The 23,509-nt window shown below is 36.1% G+C and overlaps 1 protein-coding gene across 1 annotated transcript; it reads right to left on the minus strand.

Moving 5' to 3' along the window:
• Window positions 1–12,429: 12,429 nt before the first annotated feature.
• On the minus strand, window positions 12,430–18,419 carry LOC137654398 (uncharacterized). Its single transcript, XM_068387997.1, has 3 exons — window positions 18,357–18,419; window positions 14,110–15,189; window positions 12,430–12,986 (listed from the first exon to the last, which is right to left on the minus strand). The coding sequence occupies exons 1-3, from the start codon at window positions 18,369–18,371 to the stop codon at window positions 12,747–12,749; spliced, it is 1,335 nt and encodes a 444-aa protein (XP_068244098.1). The 5' UTR covers window positions 18,372–18,419; the 3' UTR covers window positions 12,430–12,746.
• Between the last annotated feature and the right edge of the window lie 5,090 nt (window positions 18,420–23,509).

Consider the following 23,509-nt stretch of genomic DNA (forward strand, 5'->3'; position numbering starts at 1 on the left):
GACATTAGCTCCAAACTGACCATACGATTAGTGCCCAAGACCCCTCTCCACCGAAGCTAGGACCAAGGGAGTGTGCCCGAGTGTACCCTCAAGCAAGAGAACCCTAACCCAAGATAGTGCAAGACCATGGTACAGATGTTATGGCGCTAACCAAGACAAGAGAACAATGATTTGATTTTGGAGTGTCCTTCTCCTAGAGGATCTCCTTGCCATGGCTATAGAGTCTCTTCTACCCTTATAAAGTGGAAAATAGCCACTGAACAATTACATTGCAGTAGTTAATCCCCTGAGTGAAAAAAAAGTATATCTTATGTTTTTTAAGCCAGAATTCTAATATTACCTATGACTCTTATTACATGGCAAATGATATAGTTCAATTACCATAATATAGGATGGAAAGTGACTGAAGAAAAACGATTATATCTACATATGTATAATTGGGTGATCCAAAAGTTAAAAGAAAAAAAAAGTGTGGGTTATCTGCTATTAAATCTATATGATCGATTTAATGCCATCATAAATAACCATGAATGAGAGAGAGAGAGAGAGAGAGAGAGAGAGAGAGAGAGAGAGAGAGAGAGAGAGAGAGAGAGAGAGAGAGAGAGAGTTTACAATAGTCTACCTTATGAATATGAAGTTTTCTAAATCCCAATGTTTCGTTTTCTATGACCATCAGTATGTGGTAGACTACTGAGTATGAGAATTGTGTAACGCTGTCTATTACAGAATCGGAAATAAAATTGATTAACATAAAAAAAAAACTTTTTATTTGTTGGTTTATCCAAAGAATAAGGTACTGAACACGGTTGCTGGAGGTTCACTTCAAAGATGATTGTAATTATACTATGTACACTATGACAAAAGTTACAAAACATTGGTAAGTACTTCAAACACATTTTAAGCGATATCAACGGAAACAGAAGAATAAGCCTAATACATTTCTTTGAACTTAGGCCTAATTATTTGAGTACATCCATTGACATTAGCTCCAAACTGATTCTTAAAATTTTGGAAGCATCGCAACTAAAAGTTTCTAATATGAGTTGATGTCTTCATGGTGCTTAGCCCCACTGACTTCAAACACATGCAATGGCTATAACTTACACCACATACTATGTTTGACCGCAATCTCTTAAATACATGCCTACTGAGCAGGGCCTATGTCCCAAAATATCTTCAAAATAGCATATATTAGATGTATTAACAGTTGTCAAAATTTTGCACTCCTTCGCATATGGTTAACTGTGTTGGTATGCTCTATAGGGGAACAGAAAGCTTAGCAGAGAGCAAGTCTTACTCATTTACACAGACATCTTAGATGTCTGGAGAGCACAGAGTAGAAAAGCTACTGATGGTGAGGTTAAACGATTAGTGGGTACACATGCTTGATCAGCTCCTAGAATGATAATAATTCATACAACTATCTGTCTACATATTTCTTTTGTACAGTGGCTTTTGTGTACCATGTCTCAGAAGAAGATTCCTTTTGAGAACTTATTACTTCATTTCTATTGCTGATATACGAATTTAATGAATCTTCCTTTAAACAAAGAAAAATTAATTATGTTAAGCAAAGGTGGATCTTGTAGAGGAGTAAATTGCTCATATATAAAACTGTCTAATGTCAGATAATATCAGAACTTTTAGGGGATGCTAATGATTGCATTTTAATTGGATGAAATCTTATTGGTTCAGCATAAAAGATCCACGAATAAGCTCCTAGTATTTTGCATCCCAGCAAGGGCCTGGTATCAGTGCTGCTGCTGCCAAAGTCCCCTGGCCCTCAATTATTCTTAGCACCAGAGCAGCCTTCACTGCCCAACCTGCACTGTATGTAACCCCTATGTAGTTGCCCCCACCTCCCTCTCTGGGAAGTTACCATAATATGCGCTTGCTCACTCTGATATATGATATGTAAAAAGGGTAAAATTTCTATCTTTCTGCTGCAGAATATACCTTCACGCATTAATAGAGACTGGACCAAACAGAGAGCGCTTAGGGGATCATGCCATACAGATTGTCCTCAGATAATGAGCCAACGAGGAACAATTATTGGCGTGAGAGATGCTGGGATACCACAGGCAGCCATTGCCAGGGCCATGCTGCTCAAAGTTAAGATTCTAAGTGGATAAGATCATATAGCGAGGGTGATGTCACTACCTGTCCAAGAAACGGTCGACCACGAATGATAATTGCCGAGGATGATCAGCAAACCATCCAAACTGTGATGCAGAAGCCACTCTCATCAACTGTTGACATAACTCAGGAGCAGGGTTTACCATGCAATCCCGAAGCAACGAGACATCTTAGCGAGTACAATCTATCACATTGCATCTCGACTAAGAAAGAAAAACTAACTCAGACAAATCAGAAATCACAACTGGGAGCTAATAGAAACTATACCCAGGATGTGTATAAAATATTTTGGAACTCGGTGACCTGGACGTACGAGAAGTCATTTTGTATAACTGCAAAGAGTTTTATTTGTTCTTAAGCTCTGAACACAAAGTTTTCTGTACAAAACATACAGGAATTGAAATGAGGTGGAAGCTGTGAGACTCTGCCCTACGTCAGTAGCCTACGTAAGCCAATTTTCAACGTATTTTTTGGTTTGGCCCTAAAAATTGTCTTATAAGTCACTTGTACACGAAAAAGTATGTATGTATATACGTACTTACAACCTGCTATCGTGTTATAAAAACACGATACCTACATTAATAAGCTTTCATGTCAAGTACAGTACTGTAAACAGTACATACTTGTACAGTTCTATACATACTGTACAGTATAGCAGTTGAATGAAATTGAAAGTACATTAATGGGGAGAGAGAGAGAGAGAGAGAGAGAGAGAGAGAGAGAGAGAGAGAGAGAGAGAGAGAGAGAGAGAGAGAGAGAGAGAGATGATACAATACACACAATGTTACCTTTCAATAAACACATGCACCCTTTCTCTGAAAAATTTTGAAAGGTTCACGGAATTACAGTACCCCCGTGTAAGACTATCGCACAGAAAACCGGGTACAGTGCACGAACCTGATATGCAAGCCATACTACCAACATTATTTCCAGCTTTTACACTGTAACATTAAATGTGGCTGTTTGGATATATGCAAATTCAGACATTTGAATACAGTGCACATATTACAAGCACACACAAAAGCCTCTCTCAAAATAAATGCTAAAAATTTTGTTTTTGGAAACACGTGTAAACAGTACAGTAGTATGTATTTTACTGTAAAACAATTAAAAGTTTAAAGGCCACTCATGAATGGCATAGGCAAGGGACAGTGATATTTCCCTAGCAAGCAGGACAATGCCCTAGAGACTGACCAAGCCGCCTTTCCACCCAAGCTAGGACCAGGGAGGGCCAGGAAATGGCTGCTAATGACTCAGCAATAGGCCTATAAGCTCCCCTAAACCTCCCATCCTTACCTCACAAAAATGGTAAGGTAGCAAACACTAAAGGAACTAAAGAGCCTAAGCGAGACTCAAACCCCCGCCTGGCGATCACCAGGCAGAGACGTTACCAATCAGGAGTGAAAATTGAATGAAAAAGTTACTACATGGTAACACTCTCTCCTGGTCTCATGCAAAGCTATGAAGGGCAGTCACCTAGGCCTACTTTCTCATGTATACCAAAAGTAAACAATGAAATGGTGTTCACACTTACATCGATAGATATGTAAATTACCATGACCCAGCCCCCATTAGTCACACAGAAAACACCAAATTAACCAGCTCTCGTCCATTTCATACAAAAAAAATCAAGTTTTGCTAAACATCAAAGTATCATATATTAACCAAAAAATTTACTTAAATGGTGTACAATGATAAAGTTACTCCATACAAAATGAAAGTGTATGCTTACTGCTTACTTGCAACCAAATTAATTTGGCAAAATCATAGCATAGTGCACATTGATGATAGTTGTGGATGGTAAAAGGAAACCAAATAAATGGGAGGAGTGATGGAAATGGAGGTACAGGGAACGAGAAGGAGAGGGAGACCAAAGCGAAGGTGGATGGACTGTATCAAGGATGACCTTCGATCAAAGGTATTAACCGGTGATGAAGTGTGGGACAGAGGTAGATTGAGAAAGCTGACCAGAAACATCAACCCCACATAGAAGTGGGAAAAGATGTAGACAAAGAAGAATAAGAAGTGCAATAAACATTATGGAGAAAATGAGACTGGTACATGGTGTATCTCATAGTGTTTTGAATGTTTCTGACGATGACATCAGGGAGAAACCCCAAGATTTTTAGTTATTGTGGGTCGATTACCATAACTAGAAACTATGGGTTTCCACTAGTTATCGTCATCAGAAACAATTAATACACCTTTAAATACACCCTACACTAGGCTTATTTTATGTTAATGATAATAATATGTTGAAACTTGGTAGTTTTTAGGAGTAAGTGGGTCAACTACCATAATTCAAAAAGTTTCTGCCAGATATTTGTGAAGAACATTTGAAATACCGGAGCCTCTGAGGAATATCACGTCTTGCGGACATAGAAAACAGAATTTTTCTACACCATTTTCTCAGGCGTCGTACTACAACCACCAACTCTTTTGATTAAGCATATTTACATGTACCTGCACATTGGTTTGCTAAATTAACGCTATTTAATCATCTATTTGTCTTAGCTAATTCTACACTACCTCCACAAGGGTAAGCATTTTGACGTTCGAACGTAAGACTTGGCTTCATCTCACATTATCACACCAAACATATCAAACAAACGATACTATCTTAACCTATCGTTATTCATATACAGTGATAACTAAAATGATATCTTAATTACAGTGTATATTACAATATTGAAAACTCATAAACCAGAGGTTATGAATGTAAAACAGAACTTAAATTCTTTTCGGACGTTGGATTTGGCTTCCACTTCTCATTATATATCTAACAAATATTTCAACCCTAACATTATTCATAAAAATTAAATAAGGGCATTATTACATTGTATATAAAAAAGAAAAAAAAACTTTAATATTTCGAAAGTCCCACCCTACCATTACCGCTTGCCAATACATAGGACCTTGATGTTTTTCTTTTTTTGCGAGCAAAGCGAGCGCACAGCAGAGCAAAAACCATTAGATTTCAGTAATATTTCAATAGAATCCTTAATGGTTTTTGCTCTGCCATACGCTCGCTTGACTCTCGATAACAGGAAAATATCAAGCTCCTATGGACTGAACAGGAAAACATCAAGCTCCTATGTACTGGCAAGTGGTAATGGCTGGGTGGGACTCTATCGAAATATTACCAAAAACAGAACCATAAGGTTATCAATTTTAAACATTGGAACTCTGATTTTATTCAAACAAGTAACCTACAACAGAAGCATTACCTATAAAGGACTTTTTCATGGCAGGTGTCAAGATGAAAACAGTACAAGCAAAACAGGGATTTCTAATTAAAATCTGTAAGTAGGTTAATGGTGACAGCCACTAATAGGATATGGGGTTCAAAACAGTGTACTGTACTTGAAGAAATTTAGGAGCCTTGGTATTTTGTTGGGATAGATTGGGTGTAAACTTTCAAAAGTTATGACTGAAAACCCACATTTCAAAAGGGAAATAAACACATGAACAACATTCAACCTAAGGATCCCCACCTAACCTAACCTAGAAGCCGTAACCTTACCTACCGGGGTTGCTACGCCCTCCAGTGAATGCCAGCCCACCCCCCAAACTTTACACTGCCATATTCCTTACGTACCTTAAGACCAAGTCGCAACCCTGCATTTACTCCCAAACCAGTTTCCCTCCTGGCAAGGCAACACAAAATCCTATCATTTCGTGAATCACAAAACTATCATCATATTATCATAAAACTAGCTATGTATCATTGCATTTAAGACCAAAATAAACAGCTTCCCCATAAATAAAATCGATTTGACAAGCAATAAGAAAGTTTATACCTATCCTAACGAACTATACCCCCCCCCCAAATGGGATAAAGTTTTACTGTATTCATTGGAACGAGTGTCGTTTTCGGAGAGCGGAATTTTTTCTATAGAAAAAAATAGTTTTTTCCCAAGGTTACATTGCCCTGTAATACAGTACAATAATACCCAAATTTGTCATTATTGTTGTGAATGATGGGAAAATCTTAATTCTTAAATACGAGAAATTATAACAAGTAACTAAATAAGCTTGTTTTTAACGTATCTAATGTAGCAAAAACCACAAATGAATGTGGTTATTGTTGTTCAGCGAGAAAAACTTAGATGATTTCACAGTAACAGAATCTGTTAAGAGTCTATAATAAGTGATTACTGTACTTACGTTCAGCCGCGCAGTGTCAAACATTGGGTTTTGTATTGTAAACTTAAGTCTTAAGCCCTAGCTAATATTAACCCATGTTTAAATTGAGCCCCAAACTGACCACTTCATTACTTTTTGACCTCTTCTGTATATTTCCCTTCACTGGACTAGCCACAACTCCACTTTCATTAGTGTCACTGTAAGCTTCAAAATCAAGACCATCTACCTTTTTCTTTACCAACGTGACATTTATGCTACTTTCCGACCGTAAATTCAAGCTTTTAAGTAAATAAAATATACCCAAAGTGTCTTAACGTATTCACTAACATTGGAAAGCATAGTTAAACAAATGTCAATCGCATTAAAGGCAAAAAACGCGATATAAAACACAACACAGCAAGACGTTCGGTTTCAAAGCAATGCCCATGATGAGTTTCATTACCAACCTACTTCGAATGTTGCCAATTTGCCATTGATAATGCATGAAAAATTACGTTTTTTCAAGTTTTTCTACTAGTGGAAGATTTATAATGATTATAAGAACTCATAACACTAACAAATTCCTCAATAAATTGTTAGAATATCCTTAAATACCAATAATGAAGAGTCTTATTAATCGGTTATAGCAGCTCATATAACGATTTGTTTACTACGGTGCGCTCAGCCAACTTTTCTGATTCGTATCTCACATGTATATATTTACATTTGTTATGCCTATTTAAATAGCTTTATTGTGTTTTATTAGTATCATTATTTATTAATACGTAAATTATATGATAATAAACAAACAAAATCAATAAGGCACGAGAATTATGTTAGCATCCACTATTAGCAGTTGGCAGCCCGGTGTAGCGGTTTCAAATTACCCCCTCTAAATTTTACCCCAGGATAGTTTGAAACCGGTTTCAGGCTAGCGGGGGCTAACTTGGAACCGGTTTCAAGCTATCCCTGTGGTTTCAAGCTACCCCTCTCGTTTTTGCTCAGTATCTCAATATTTACAAAAATTAATCAATTGCTTTTAATCAGGCCCTACACAAAATTATTAGGTTACATATATATACATGCACAGTTTTATATACTGGTATAATTTATTGATGTTATGTCTTTATCCATTTATGGTTTTGTTCTTCTTTGCTATTATTATACTATAGTCAAACCATTCCATTGCATGTTGTATGATACAAGGTCTATAGATAGACCTTGGTATAATACTGTACTATGCACAAAAGTCAAATTTCCTTAAATCATCGGGATGACCACAAAGAGGACGATAGTTACAATGACAATTTCTCGTCCTCAGACATCAACAACCCCCCCCCCTTTTTTTTTATCACGTTATCTTGTATGTGGTAGTAAGCCTTTGATCTCTGTTATGTTGGGCTACATATAAATCCAGGTTAACCTGTACACAGCATCACTTGTCCAAAAAGTCGTCAAAATGGCTGCTGAACGGAAATCGGACAACCTCGATATCATTGACTACGTAGTGAACGCCAAGTACCAAACCGTATCGAGAGTTGAGACGGCCTTGGAAGTACCCACAAGAGGCTTCGGAAAACGAGAAATCCAATCTTAAAAGAATATACTCTGTTAAATTTACGAAGGCCGAGGTGTATCCAAAGACAAAAACACGGTGCCATAATTTCGACTTCGTAGTATACCTTCTCACCTCACTAAATTCTTGTAGTAATCTCCTTTGGGTAATCGCTCACCCATTAAAAAATTGTCTTCTCTGAAGGCCACAACCGAAATGTAACTTTGTTTTCTTTTGTCATATCTTTTACAATATTTACTTTATTATTTTTGTTGGCAGGTCAACATGCTCGCTATATTTTCTTGTTATCAGTTTGTTTTTAATATTTTTCTAATGATACAATAACCATTTACTTCTTGTTATTTTTGTATTCTAACTAATTTATATATCCTTCCTTTATTTCTTTTTCCTTATTTGTTTCCCTTCCCGGTAGGATTGAAGCTTGGCTAATTTTAATTTTAATAATAATAATAATAATAATAATAATAATAATAATAATAATAATAATAATAATAATAATAATAATACTGGAGAAAGCATACAACTTCATACACCTAACTTTTATTTTGAAATCAGTCTTTCAACATACACCAGAGCTTCTTTATTGTTCCTACGGGCCAACCAAGGGAAAGGCCCGTGCCAACAACAAGTGTTGGCTTTAATACCCCAACAACAACAACTTTATTGTTATCGATAAAAATGTAACAGTTTTAAAGAAGATTCCTCATCAGAGGACTAAAAACTTCTTCCTAAAGAATCAATATATTTATCGATTACCACATTTTGCCTTGCATCGTCCTCCTGTATTTTTTTTCGGCTAAGTGTTATACGGTATTTGCCTAATTTTCTTTTGTCACCGAATGCAGTCTTTTAAAAGCAGGCTTACCCTTAAATTTAACAGTTTTATTTTTCCTTATTTTTATTCATAGGTCTTCACTTGTGCTCAAATATGTTGCACTGGATTATATTGGCGGAAGTATGGAGGAAGACGAATAACTTTGTAATCATTTTCAACTGCAATTTCAGCAATCACGTAAGCGTTATCAATAATCCGGGAGTATTCCTCGACCATTTCCAAAAGTTGACATTTTAACATATTGTCTCTTGGTAATACACTTTTTTTGATGATCCATTATTCTATTTGTCCCTTGTTGTTTGATGCTGTTGCAGGTCTTATATAATTTTGATCTATGATGAGATGCGCTACTATTACAAGTCTAGAAGATGGGGAATATATTCGGTAGCAACTGTTTACGGAACCATTGTTCAAAATTCCGTTACTGTTAATTTGACTGTGATAGTGGTTTTGCTTAAATTGGTTGCTTCTGCTATGCGAAAAAGATTACTTTAGAAACATCAGTGACAGGATCTCCTTTCTGTTTTTATGGAGAAAAATATTTCGAAACATTATAAACAATCTCTCGTGCTTGAGAAGTAAGTATCCTTCTGTTGTTCTGTATGGGGATAGGTGACCTTCCATTCTGGCTGACAAAAAATCTATGATGCTTTTTTATGTCTCTTAGTCACCCTTGAATGGTTATAATCTTTGAGGTATCTCTGTTATAGCGTTTGTAATTCTCTCTCTCTCTCTCTCTCTCTCTCTCTCTCTCTCTCTCTCTCTCTCTCTCTCTCTCTCTCTCTCTCTCTCTCTCTCTCTCTCTCTCTATTAATAAAGAGAAACTATATCGGAAAAGTGGCAATTTTGTTTCACGTTTCTTTATAGTATGACTGAATAATGTTACAAAAGTATAATAATTAGACGTTAAGTTCTTATATAACTAAAGTTTAACATTTAAAGTAATGGTATTCATTATAACCATCAAATGGCATCCTTTTCTCTATTTTCGAAACAATGTTGGAATTACAGCAAAGTGTGCTTTTGTCTTTAGGTACATGTCAATCTTCTTCCTGAATTTGAAAGAGTATAGAGACAAAGTACACATCTCGTTGTGATTTTTTTTTCTTTTTTTTTTGTCAATTTCTCCACGCATATTACCGTGTGAAGCTCTTGCACCTGAAGCACACGAATTGGATCTAGCTGAGATGATAAAAGAAAATAGATTCTCAACAATCACACGAACATTACAATACTTCTTTACCTAGCCATTATCACAAAAACTTGAATGACAGAGTCTGTGGCTTCTAACGCGTGATATATCTCACTAATAAGCCTTTACAATATTTTGTCTTGAATACGAAAATGAACTTTTTTACTCAACTACTGCGAAGTCAGCAATAAAGGCATGATGCATATGTGCACTGTCATATAATTTTTTTCTATTCTGATGAGGGGGTAACTTGAAAACAGAGGGGGTAGTTTGAAACCGGTTTCAAACTACCTCCCCGGTAATCTGAAACCGGTTTCAAGTTACCGGGGGGTAGCTTGAAACTGGGGATAACTTTAAACTTGGTAGTATTAATCCTCCTAGACTTGAAACCTTTACACCGGCTGAATCAGCCGAGTGGTTTAGGCTTAAATTGGCGTTCTCTATGGTAGAAATTTATAGTACACCCAATCTTTCTGTGATAAAATTAAAATCCTAACTCCGTGGGGGAAAGGCATCTTGCACCCAACATATTTGTTTATTAACTAACCAGAGTGTAAATTAAAGTCCTAAATACAGAAGAACATATGTCATCACCATTCATATTTCATCATTGTTATGACTAGCTAAGCTACAACCCTAGTTGAAAAAGCAGGATATTACAAGCCTAAGGGCTCCAAATGAGATAATAGCCCCGTGAGGAAAGGAAATAATGACATAAATAAACTATATGAGAATCAATGAGTAAAAATATAAAATATCTTAAGATCTGTAACAACGTTAAAATAATCTGTTATATACTGTATATCCTATGAGCTTATGTCAACCTGTTCAACATAAAAAAACATTCCCTGAAAATTTGAACTTCTGAAGTTTCACTGATTCAACTACCTCATTTGGAAGATCACTCCACAACCTGGTCACAGCTGGAATAAAACTTATAGAATGCTGTATAGTATTCTCTGATGGAGAAGGCAAGACTATTGGAATTAATTGCATACCTAATGTTGCATACATGATGGTACAGTCTGGAAAGATTTGAAAGCAAATGATGGTCAGAATTATGAAAAATCTTATGCAATTTAGATAAAGAACTAATTGAATTGAAATGCCAGGTATTAATAACAAGGTCAGGATTTAGAAATATAATAGACAGCATGTTTTTGTCCTACAAATTAAGATGAGAATCAGCAGCTGTAGACCAGACAGAAGTACATCACTCGAAACAAAATGGAATGAAAGAATTAAAAACCCTTTTCAGGATATGTTGATCTCAGAAAATCTTAGAAGACTTTCTTAATAAGACTTTTTTAGTTGAAGAAGAAACAGACAAAATGTGTTTCTCAAAAGTATATATTTGAAGGAACATTATCAATTATGAGATCTGGACGTTGAGGAGCCACTGTCTTCGACCAACTTACAACTTACAATGATACTTTGAGTTTTATACCTCGAAAAATACTGTCGTTGATTCTTCTTTTGTTTTTAGATCTGTCTGTTTATGCGTTCCGTTCTCTGCGTATACGAAACAGTTTCAGGATTGAAGTTGCCAATTTTTGTCTGAATTAATTGAAGGAATCATAATAGATAAAACAAACTAAATGGTATTTGTTTACAAGAGCACGCTCTCCATTCACTCCAAAATTATGCATTCTTGCAGCACTCCTCTTTTTGTACAGTAATTAGGAGGTTCTTTAAATGCCGGGAAAGCAAAAAAATAGCAAATGTTGCGGTATGGGGGAGGGGGAGGGGTTGGATGAAGAGGTACTAAACGAGCTGGAACCGTCATCGTCAACATAGTCAACCAAACTACCAAAGAGAAGTTCGTGACGTCAACGCACATTTGGTATATGTTCAAAGTATATACTAAACTTAAAATGGAGTAATTACTCAAGTGTCACTATTTGTGAAATGTATATTTTGTAATGGGTAAGTATTTGATAATAAATCTTATTAAAGTGTTTTTTAAAGAAACTATTTTAAGAACGACTAGTTTTCCCAGACGAAGTTTGGCTACACTAACGCCATCTATTGAACACTGCCTAATGATGCCTGCTAATTTCCGGCCAATGAATACAGACTTACGCTGCAAAAATACAGTAGTCATTCTCATAAAAAGTTTCTTTAGAAAAATAAGATTTATTGTCAAGTATTTGCCAATTAAAATATACAATTCACAAATAGTGACACTTTTGAGTAAATTATCCATTTTTTAATTTAGTATATATTTTTAATATATACCAAATGTACGCTGACGTCATGAACTTCTCTATGATTAACTATGTTGACGTTATCGGTTCCCGGTCGTTTAGTAATTCCTTAACCTACCCCTCCCCTTCCCGCAACATTTGCTATTTTTTGCTTTCCCAGTATTTAAAGAACCTCCTAATTACTATACAAGAAGAGGAGAGCTGCAAGAATGCATAATTTCGGAGTAAATGGAGAGCGTGCTCTTGTAAACAATTTCCAAAACTAAATATTTGATAGGATAAAACAAAAATAATTCTATTTCATTTTTTTTATTAAAAAATAGACATTAAGAGATACAAGTCCATTTGCCAGCAAAGGGACAACTACAGTTTTGTAATCTAACGAGAGTTCAATAAATAATCTTATGAAAGAAACATGTAGGGCATCTAGGCAAGTAATTGGCTTCGATATAAGAGAAACCAATAAGACTGGACAAAACAATAGAATGAAAAAAAAAATTACAGTCAGAAATAGTCACATGGAATCTAAAACAAAATAATTTATAAATGTTTGTGCCTATAACGAAGTTACCCACAGTTTTGTCTTCCTCCACAGTATAGTCTAACCTTGAGTGACGACTATGGCTATTCTAAAGGCTACATCAAGTGCACCATAAAAAAAAAAAAAACCTAAATTTAAGTGTCCTCCTGGTCTTTGTCTTCGGGATACCTAGCTTCCCCTTCGTACGTTATCTGTGGGTGGAAGCCTTTGTTGTCAGCTACGTAAGTAACTGTCTGAACGCGACCGTCTGCTAATTGGATTTTGTAGGAACCTTTAGTCAAACCTTCCTCACGCTTCTCAGCGTGAAAGTACTGGTTCCCCGAGTCGTCGTCTAAGACACCATACCCGAATTCATAGCTGTTGACCTCAGTCTCCTGAGAAGAAGAAGAAATCTTATTGCAACTGAATCGATGCGTTATTGTTTTGGAAAGGGATTGATAGGTTGCTTCCGGACAGAGAAACCAACATGGCTTTAGGAGACTTCCCTCAAAGAGGGAAAATGAATATACAAATATTGTTTCAGTGATATTATATGTAAGCCTTTAGGATTTACCGCACTTTGGGTGTAATTATTAATTTTCCCTACAGGAGACTAATTTGTATTACTGAAATTAATGACTGAAGGAGTTAAACTGGCGATAATGTTTATACAGGATCGGTGTTGCGGTTAAAAATAAGAAATGCTTGACATGAATTAGACTTTTGTTAAAAAAATATAATGTAATGCTTGAAATGAAAATGTGTACTAGTGTGTTGATTAATTTTCAGTTTCAGGGGAAGGTGATAAATTTTGTATCATTAATCAACCTTAAAACCTTTGAGTCTTTCGACTGCAATGTGTAGCTGCAGACAAGAAGCGTTTTATATGTGCAAAATTGTAATGAACGCGTACTGTAATATAAATCGTACATTCGGAGAAGTGTTCAATTAATCTGTTATCTCTGTCTGCAGTAATAGTCATGGTCAGCTTTTCATTAATATAATTTACGGAGAGATAATAAAAGTGAGACTAATTACAAACATTCGAGATGATTGTCTAGATAGCCTGGGGTTGAACAAGTTATAAAGCGGGGTTTACACGGTAGAACGGTTCGTTAAACCTGGTTGTCGAACCCGCTTGTCAAACGGCTCGAAGAAGTGGAGTCAGCCACAAATGCATAAGGTTTGTGGACAATGAAGCCCCGCCCTCAAAAGTCAGTCGATAACAGACTTTCTTCGAACCGTTCGACGAACGTGTTCGACAACCAAATACCCCGTTCACACGTTCGAACATCACTTCAAACACTTGTTCGACCATGTAAACCCCGCTGTTGGCTTCCCACGTCAGTTTTCATTGAAAGAAAGCTCAGAAATTTGTCTTTTCGTGGGATATCTGCATTTTAGAAGCTGTCTCAAATGTGAATTTATATCAGGAGGCTAAAGTTTCATCTGAATAAGTCACTCTGTAATGTGGATCTTTCTCACATAATTTAGAACGTACCTAATAAGTTAACTCACCTCTACATTACCGTCAGACTTCGGGGAGATACTTAATTTAGTACCCGTCTTTGCATGAGCACGTCTCGTATCCCCAGACAATGGTTCTTTCGTAACAGTGGTAAACGCAGTTGAAGCTGAGCTTGCGTGAGTTAGTGGTTTGTCATCTTGAATCACCTGGAAAGTGGTGTACACTCTCGGTGGCTCAGTGCTGGAAGAGCTGCTGAACTGAATCTGCGTCGTGCTCTTACTGGGAGATGGAATTGGAGAAGAACTCTTTTCCTTCTGGACGGTAAAGGGCTTCGCCTTCTCGTGATGGCGATCTGCTCTGCTGGTTAGAAAAACATTCTGGTGGCTAACAGCTTGTGGTTTAGCTGGACGAGACCCGTGCTTCTGGTCTTCTCTAACCTGCAAGTCTTCGGAAAATATAGGTCTGGGTGTTACCGAAACCTGAGAGGGTTCTTGGCGGAAGCTTTGCCCCAAATTGAAATGGTTGGTATTGCCAAAAGGAATAGACGTCTCTACGTTATCGAAGGCTGGATGTTCGGGAAAAGACGAATGGAAAACTTCCCCTTGGGCCGGGAAGGACTGACCCTCTTGGAAAACAGCAAAAGATGGACCAGGTGGTCCGCTCCCACCGCTTACTTGAGGGCCGTTGACTTCATTCTGGAAAGACAGATCCTCTTCTTCTACATTACCCTGGAAGGGGCTATTGGCCGTGAAGAAGTCATTGGGTTTAAAACTCTCATCGGTAAAGCCGTGAATGTCAGGGAAGGGAGTGGAATGGCCGCTGTCATGCACAACAGTGAAGAAAGACGACGGGGCATCAGTGCCAATATTATGGACGTGCGCTGGTGGGTCTGCTGGTGGCGGAGGTACTGAGGGGGGAGGAGGCAGGTGCTGTCTCACAGGGCGAATCTGGTTCACCTCCTTCCCCTGTTGAGGGCCGTTTCCGAATATCCTTCCAATAGTTCTAGTCATGCCAGACCGGATGTTGTCAATGAATCTCATGCCCATTGACAAGGGAGAAGATAGACTTGACTGGCGCGGGCGCTGCGGACTTCCTATCGCTCCGGCGACGGCTAAAAACAGCAAAATTATCTGCAAAAAAAAACAACAATAACATTGATGAACATCAAACTTTCAAGTAAATAAAACGATTAATGCTAAGTTTATGATGAAAACCATGATACTAAATAAACTATTCTATCTTGTCTCTCTTCCTCTTGTTATTTTCAAGTTTTTCTAGTTTATATAGAAAAGATTTATTTTAATATTATTCCTAAACTTTTCTTGTAGTTTTTCCTTATTTCCTTTCTTCACTGGGCTATTTTCCCTGTTGGAGCTCTTGGGCTTAGAGCATCCTGCTTTTCCAACTTGGGTTGTAAGTTAGCAAATAAGGATAATAATAATTATAATTATAACAATAATGATAATAATATTCTCATTTGCTACTTACTTACGCTGTATATATAGCATATATATTTAGCTCTATAGTTGATGACTGTATGGTCGAAATATCTATTAGTAAATACTGACTAATCTTATAAAAAAATGTCAGTCATATCTATACGTAATTTAACTCAATATGATTACATTTTAAAGCTAATATTAGTTCTCTTGCTTGAGGGTACACCTGGACACACTATTCTATCTAATTTCTCTTCCCTTTGTTTTGTTAGTTTTTATAGTTTATATACGAGATATTTATTTTAATATTGTTACTCTTAAGATATTTTATTTTATCGTGTTTCCTTTCCTCACTGGGCTATTTTCCCTGTTGGAGCCCCTGGACTTAAGCATTCTGCTTTTCCAACTAGGGTTGTAGTTAAATGTTTTTATGTTGACCAGGCTGACATGAGTCTTTCTATAGTTTATATATGACATATCTGTTTTTGACGTTGTTAACAGTTTATATATGACATATCTATTTTGACGTTCTTACTGTTTTTAGAATGATTTATTGTTAATTTGTTCTCATCATTTATTTATTTCCTTATTTCCTTTCCTCACTGGGCTATTTTTCCCTATAGGAGCCCTTGGGCTTATTAGCGTCTTGCTTTTCCAACTAGGGTTGTAGCTTGGCTAGCAATAATAATAATAATGATAATAAGTGATAATAATGATAATATTACTAGTTGCAATAAAGTTGTCTTTTTTCAGGATTTTTTTTTTGTAATACCAACTGTTATCCTAAAGTTTATATGTCACTTATGAAATTAGCAGAGAGGTAATCAATGCAATTAAAATAGAGACGACCAAAACACATAATGAGTATTGATATTGAAATTGCATAACGCTGAAAATACGTGCCTAGGCCTTCTCCATCGTGAGGTTCAATACTACACAGTACTCTAAAAGTTTTATTCCAGCTGTGACCAAGTTGTGGAATGATCTTCCTAATCGGGTAGTTGAATCAGTAGAATTTCAAAAGTTTAAACTCGCAGCAAATGTTTCTATGTTGAACAGACTGACATGTTTTTTTTTATAGTTTATACATGAAATATCTGTTTTAATGTTGTTAATGTTTTCAAAATATTTTATTTTATTTGTTTATTACTTCTTATTTCGTTTATTTATTTCCATATTTCCTTTCCTCACTGGGCTATTTTACCCAGTTGGAGCCCTTGGGCTTGTAACATTTTCCTTTTCTAACTAGGGAAGTAGCTTAGCTAATAATAATAATAATAATAATAATAATAATAATAATAATAATAATAATAATAATAATAATAATAATAATAATAATAATAATAACCACAGTTAATTTGCATCTGTGAAAAAATAATAAATGGAAAGCAGTCCACAAGTGGCTAGACATATGTATGAAATCATTCATAAATTTCAATTCAGTAGTGTACATCTTATCGAATTCTGAACATACTGAACTGTTGGGTCATATTCTGAACGTAACTGAGCTGGGTATCTTATTGCATCTAGTAATAATAATAATAATAATAATAATAATAATAATAATAATAATAATAATAATAATAATAATAATATTATTATTATTATTATTATTATTATTATTATTATTATTATTATCATTATTATTATTATTATTATCATTATTATTATTATTACTTGCTAAGCTACAACCCCAGTTGGAAAAGCGGGATGCTATAAGCCAAAGTGCTCCAACACGGAAAAATAGCTCAGTGAGGAAAGTAAATAATGAAAAACTACAAGAGAAATTTAAGAACAATGATAACATTAAAAGAAATCTTTCAAATATAAGCTATGTAAAACTTGAAAATAACAAGAGGATAAAAACAAAATAACAAGAAGAAGAGAAACAAGAGAGAATAGTGTGCTCAAATGTACCCTCAAGCAAGAGATCTCTAACCCAAGACAGTGGATGTCCATGGTATAGAGGCTATGGCACTACCCAAGACTAGAGAACAAGGGTTTGATTTTAGAGTGTCCTTCTCCTAGAAGAGATGCTTACCATAGCTAGAGAGTCTCTTATACCCTTGCCAAGATGAAAGTAGCCACTGAACAATTACATTCCAGTAGTTAATCTCTTCAGAGAAGAAGAATTGTTTGGTAATTTCAGCGTTGTCAAGTGTATGAGGAAAGGGGAGAGTGTGTAAAGAATATGCCAGACTATTCTGCGTATGTGTCGGCAAAGAAGAATGAGCCGTAACCAGAGGGATCCAATGTAGTACTGTCTGGCCAGTCCAGCGAACTCTCTAGGAACACCTGTGCTAAAATCTATAAAGAAATATTATCAATAACGTTTCGGCACATACTTTAGCCCAATAAATATGATTTTACTGTTTAAAATATTCAATTTTAATTGTTCGTTATATTTCATATCATTTATTTATTTCCTTTCCTCCCTGGATTATTTTTCCGTTGGGGCCCTTGGGGTTATAGCATTTTGCTCTTCTACCTAGGGGTGTAGCTAATAATAATAATAATAATAATAATAATAATAATAATAATAATAATAATAATAATAGTGTGATAAAAACAAAATAAATTGAAAATAACAGCATTGCCAATATGGTGTACTTCGGCGAACATCAAAAGATTTTGAAGGTACCTCATTAGAAAAAGTGTTTTAAATGGTTTTACTCCTTGTAAGAACGATGTTATGTGAGGCATAGTGTTGCTAGGATAGGGCAAACCCTTTAAACACAATTTCCTCAAAATAAAACTGTTCCTTTTCCGCGCACACTCATAATACAAGATGGCCAGGCACAAATAAGATCGAACTGTTCACAGAGAAAATAGGGGAAAAAACTGCACGGGATTCCTACCCTATGGAAGTCCATGACGATACGACTTGCTGGAGAACTGTGACATCTACAGGCTACCGACAGCTTAATATAAACACAGACGATGTGAAAGTAACTTTCCTCCTGCCCTTGCTAGTTCCCGCCTCCCAGAGTACACTCCCAGGGTCCTCCTTGCAATGGCTCCTCTCCCCTCCTCCCCAATATTCCCTTTCTCTAAATCTTGAACACCACTGACAGAAGCAAAGTCTATCAGACTTTTGAATGGTTACCAGAGAAAGTTTGAGTTTTATTGCAGTTGGACAGGTCCTTGAACTCGCCATTCCTCGATTAATTTACAGTGTTGGTATCTAACTATATCGAACTCTCTAGCTATCTCTTCTTTTTCTCCTTCTTTCCCACCGTCATCCTTACATTAAAATGCCAGTTGCCTAATGAGCCCCCTCCGATGCCTTCTATCAAAGGCATCCTTTTCTACTAAACCTTTTCTCTTTAGATCATCTTTTATCTATCTAGCTACGTATTTATGTATCCGAGTTTCTGTTATTTCTTTGTATAGCCATCTCTTCGTAGTAGTTTATTCAACTGGTATTCAGGATAAAATTCCACTGTGCAAAAACAGGAAGGTCGTGTTTGGCGACTAAGATCTTGTGTAGAAGAAGATTACATTCATAAAACACTACCGCTACAGAGTTATGGGGTCTTTTGACCGGCCAGATGGTACTACATTAGATCCTTTTCTATGGTTACGGTTCATTTTCCCTTTTCTTACACACATCCACACTGAATAGTCTGGCCTATTCTTTACATATTCTCCTCTGTCCTCATACACCTGATAACACTGATTACCAAACAATTCTTCTTTACCCAAGGGGTTACTGCACTAATTGTTCAGTGGCCACTTTCCTCCAAAATCAAACCATTGTTCTCTAGCCTTGGGTAGTGCCATAGCCTCTGTACCATGGTCTTTCACTGTCTTGAGTTAGAGTTCTCTTGCTTGAGAGTACACTCGAGCACACTATTCTATCTTATTTTTCTTCCGCTTTTTAGTTAAAGTTTTTATAGTTTATACAGAAGATATTTATTTTAATGTTATTACCGTTCTTAAAGTATTCTATTTTTCTTGTTTTCTTTTCTCACTGTGCTATTTTCCCTGTTGGAGCCTTTGGGCTTATAGCAGCCTGCTTTTCCAACTAGGGTTGTAGCTTAGCTAATAATAATAATAATAATAATAATAATAATAATAATAATAATAATAATAATAATAATAATAATACTTCGGATTCAATATTTGAAATTGCTCTCCATATATGAAACTGACTTCCAGACCCATTGCCTTATCCATCCCCTAAAAAAGCCCGCGAATTTCATCAGCTTTGCAAAGTTAACATAAAACCAGTTGCAGCAACGACTTATGTAAGTTGGAATGGATCAGCAACTCGCATTGACAATTGCAAGACATATGATGGAATACATCCAAACCTGTATCATTATATATTGCGCGGGATCCTAAACGATATATTTCATAAATCTGACCGTTACTCTCGCGTATCGGAAGTGGGCAGAGTACCGTAACGGTAGGAAAATTTTGACTTTGCAGCGATAAATGGAATTATTGTGACATTGTACAGCGATGGCGATGACAAATGTGTTCTCGTCATGTAATGAATGCGCAATATATGTTTGAGGTTCAAGGACTTTCGAGATAGATAACAGGCTTTCTTATCGTGCACTTTTATCATTGGGTAAAATAATCCAGGAGAAGAGGTTTTACTATGTAAATATAATGTAAGATTATAAAACTTAATACTAATAAAAATGCACCTTTATATAAATTAAAATATGGTTAATATCAAACAACCCTCCTATGAAACAAATTATGTAAAATGATATGTTACGAAAAATTGATAGATTCCAATCTAGTTTTAGCCCTAAGACTATACAGTAAGCTCCCACTAAACATCCGAAAGACAAGATATTAATAATTTCAAGGGGAAACTGAAGACTTTCTTGTTTTCTAAGTGTTTCGATAAACGATAGACGAGAAGTATGGGGTATAAAATGCTGAATTCTTGGAATACATACGATAGAATGATTATGAAGGTCCAGAAAAGCAGCTCTTATTACCTCCGTCAACGAAGTTAGGAGGAGGTTATTTATTCACCCCTGTTTGTTTGTTTGTGATCAACTTCCTGGCCACAATTTTACTCGTAGAGTAGTTAAACTTTCAAGGAATAATTGCTACGTTGAGACGTGGAAGTGATTCAATTTTGAAACTCCCAAGTCAAAGTCGAGCAAAAGGTCGACCGAAAAATACGCCTACGATCTAAGTTGATTCTGGGAAAGGCAAGCTGGTTTCGGGAAATAAGCTGCAGTGGCGTAGGTCTGCACTCTGAGTGCTTTTCAAGTTTGATTCATGCTTTCTTTACGTTATCTTGATGCTTCACTTCCCACGACAGCTGTGCCATAACGCCCCAAACCAGCAGCATGACATTGCACTATATGGAAAAGCTATAATAGACAGGTTCCTTTCACTTTTTATTACGGGAACATATATACAGACCACTCAAAACAGTCAATAACTTCAAAAGTTCAAACTTGCAGCGAACGTTTTTATTATGTTGAACAGGCTGACGTAAGTCCTACTGTTTACACTTATCGGTGCTGTGGTTCGAATCCTAGGCCGGGCAGGAAATTCAGGAATGTTTATTGGTGAAGGAATTTCCCTATAAGTATGGGATTCCAGACAGGAGAGATTTCTTTATTAATGTTTATTTGCGATTTATTTGAAGATAAGGAAAATCATGTGTGTTAGTGATGATAATATATATATATATATATATATATAGATATATATATACATATATATATATATATATATATATGTGTGTGTGTGTGTGTGTGTGTGTAATGTTTTAAATCAGTAGAGGTAATCGTTGCTTGTTAAAGAATATTTTACTTTCGGCTGAAATGTTGCATCATTGTAGATACTAATGAAGAAGTCGCTCGATTGAGCGAGATAAAGAATGAAATAACGGTCTCTCTCTCTCTCTCTCTCTCTCTCTCTCTCTCTCTCTCTCTCTCTCACCTGAGATATTTTATTATCATTCTAACATTTAATATGACTGACCACACGAATGAATGATAAAGAAGAAATATAGTCGTGCGATGACGTCATCATCACTCTTCTTCTATCTAACGTTCGCGAGTAATTCGACTGTGACGTGAGATTCGAACTCACCCACCGGAACATCTTTCGTGAATCAGCTGTTTTTTTGGGGCTAGCCATTTGATAACCGCTCTATTATTACATTTCTTCTATCCATTTAGCCAGTTGTTTATGGTTTTTGAGTAATTGTTTGTTATTCTGGTTGAATGCAGTAGTTGTATAAGGTTACATAATTATAAATGTGTTTGGCTATCATTATGGTATGTAAATTTTATTGTGGCCTTATATTTATGGATATGTATATTGTATACATAGAGAGAGAGAGAGAGAGAGAGAGAGAGAGAGAGAGAGAGAGAGAGAGAGAGAGATTATATATATATATATATATATATATATATATATCTGGTGCATATCCCTTTCTGAGTGGGGATACATTAACATGGTAAAAGGATTTGTGCATCATTAAGATCAGTAAAGCTATGATATGGCTACCCATACTAGGTTGGTTTGATGTGAGCGATCCTACAAAAGTCTCCCACCATCACCAATCTACAGTGGCCAACGTGAAGATGAAATTTATCAAATCCCAGACATGAATACAAGACACGTCTGAGGCCTTTGTCCTGCAGTGGACTAGAAACGGCTGCATTTGCTGTTGTATAGCTTCCTTTGTAATAGAGAGCAAGTGTCTGGCTATATATATATATATATATATATATATATATATATATGTGTGTGTGTGTGTGTGTGTGTGTGTGTGTAATAGGTATTAATACAAGTAAATATATTGAGGCAAACATCAAATTCGAGAGAAAGAAAACATTTATTCTGTTGTTTTTCCTGATACACAATTTATTTATAAGTGGAATCTCAATAAATCTGTCAGATTGTTATGAGCAATGAAAGTAATAGTAGCAGTTGTCTGTCTGTTAAATAACAAGCGATATTTTATTGTCAAACTTGGAAGAAGGCTAAATTTATATTAGAACATCAGCTGTGATGCTGAGCGTGTTAAAAAATAGGCTCGTAGGCCTACCCCTCTAAACAGACTTACGTAAACAAACGTCATATGAAACTCTCTCTCTCTCTCTCTCTCTCTCTCTCTCTCTCTCTCTCTCTCTCTCCTCTCTCTCTCTCTCTCTCTTAATAAAATAATAGGCTCGTACCCCTCTAGAGTTACGTAAACAAACGTCATATGAAGCCTAACAATAAGACATGAATTAAAAGTTTCGGTTATATAAAACTAACTCTCTCTCTCTCTCTCTCTCTCTCTCTCTCTCTCTCTCTCTCTCTCTCTCTCTCTCTCTCTCTCTCTCCACGTAGCTGGAACGATCCGTAGTCACATCTATGCAACTTTCGTGAGAAAGTTTTTTTAGAGGAGAGTTTCTGCCACAAATGCAATCTTCGATCTCTGCTCACAACACGATGATGATTACCTTTAATATGTCGTAATACCACTTGCCAAAACCGCCCTTCCTTCCCTCCACAGATTTCACCGATGGTCGTGTCGTAATAAAACTTATATAGAAACACGTGCACGATGGTGTTTACGCACAGTTTGGATACCTCAACGTGGTCAAAAGATTTCCTGTTATTATTATTATTATTATTATTATTATTATTATTATTATTATTATTATTATTATTATTATTATTATTAGCTGAGTTACAACCCTAGTTGGAAAAGCAAGATCCTTTAAGCCCAAGTGCTCCAACAGGGAAAAATAGCTCAGTGAGGAAGGGAAATAAGGAAATAAACTACAAGAGTAGTAATGAACAATTAGAATAAAATGTTTATGATCAGCAAAGCTATACTAGTCAGGGCCACCCATACTAGCTTGGTTTGTTGTGAGCGATAAGACGAAAATCTCCAATCATCACCAATCAACTTGGTGATGAAAACTGGCCAAACCCCAGAAGTGAATAAGGACATGTCTGAGGCTTTTGTTCTGCAGGGGACTAGAAACGACTACATGACTTTGTTGTTGTTGGTGTATGAGAACATTAG

This window comes from Palaemon carinicauda, chromosome 15, assembly GCF_036898095.1.
Source record: "Palaemon carinicauda isolate YSFRI2023 chromosome 15, ASM3689809v2, whole genome shotgun sequence".
NCBI lineage: Eukaryota > Metazoa > Arthropoda > Malacostraca > Decapoda > Palaemonidae > Palaemon > Palaemon carinicauda.

Excerpts from the sequence above, each read along its gene's own strand:
- LOC137654398 (XM_068387997.1), bottom strand. Across the intron at positions 12,987-14,109 it reads AGTCTGACGGTAATGTAGAG|GAGACTGAGGTCAACAGCTA; the intron begins GTGAGTTAACTT and ends TCTTCTTCTCAG.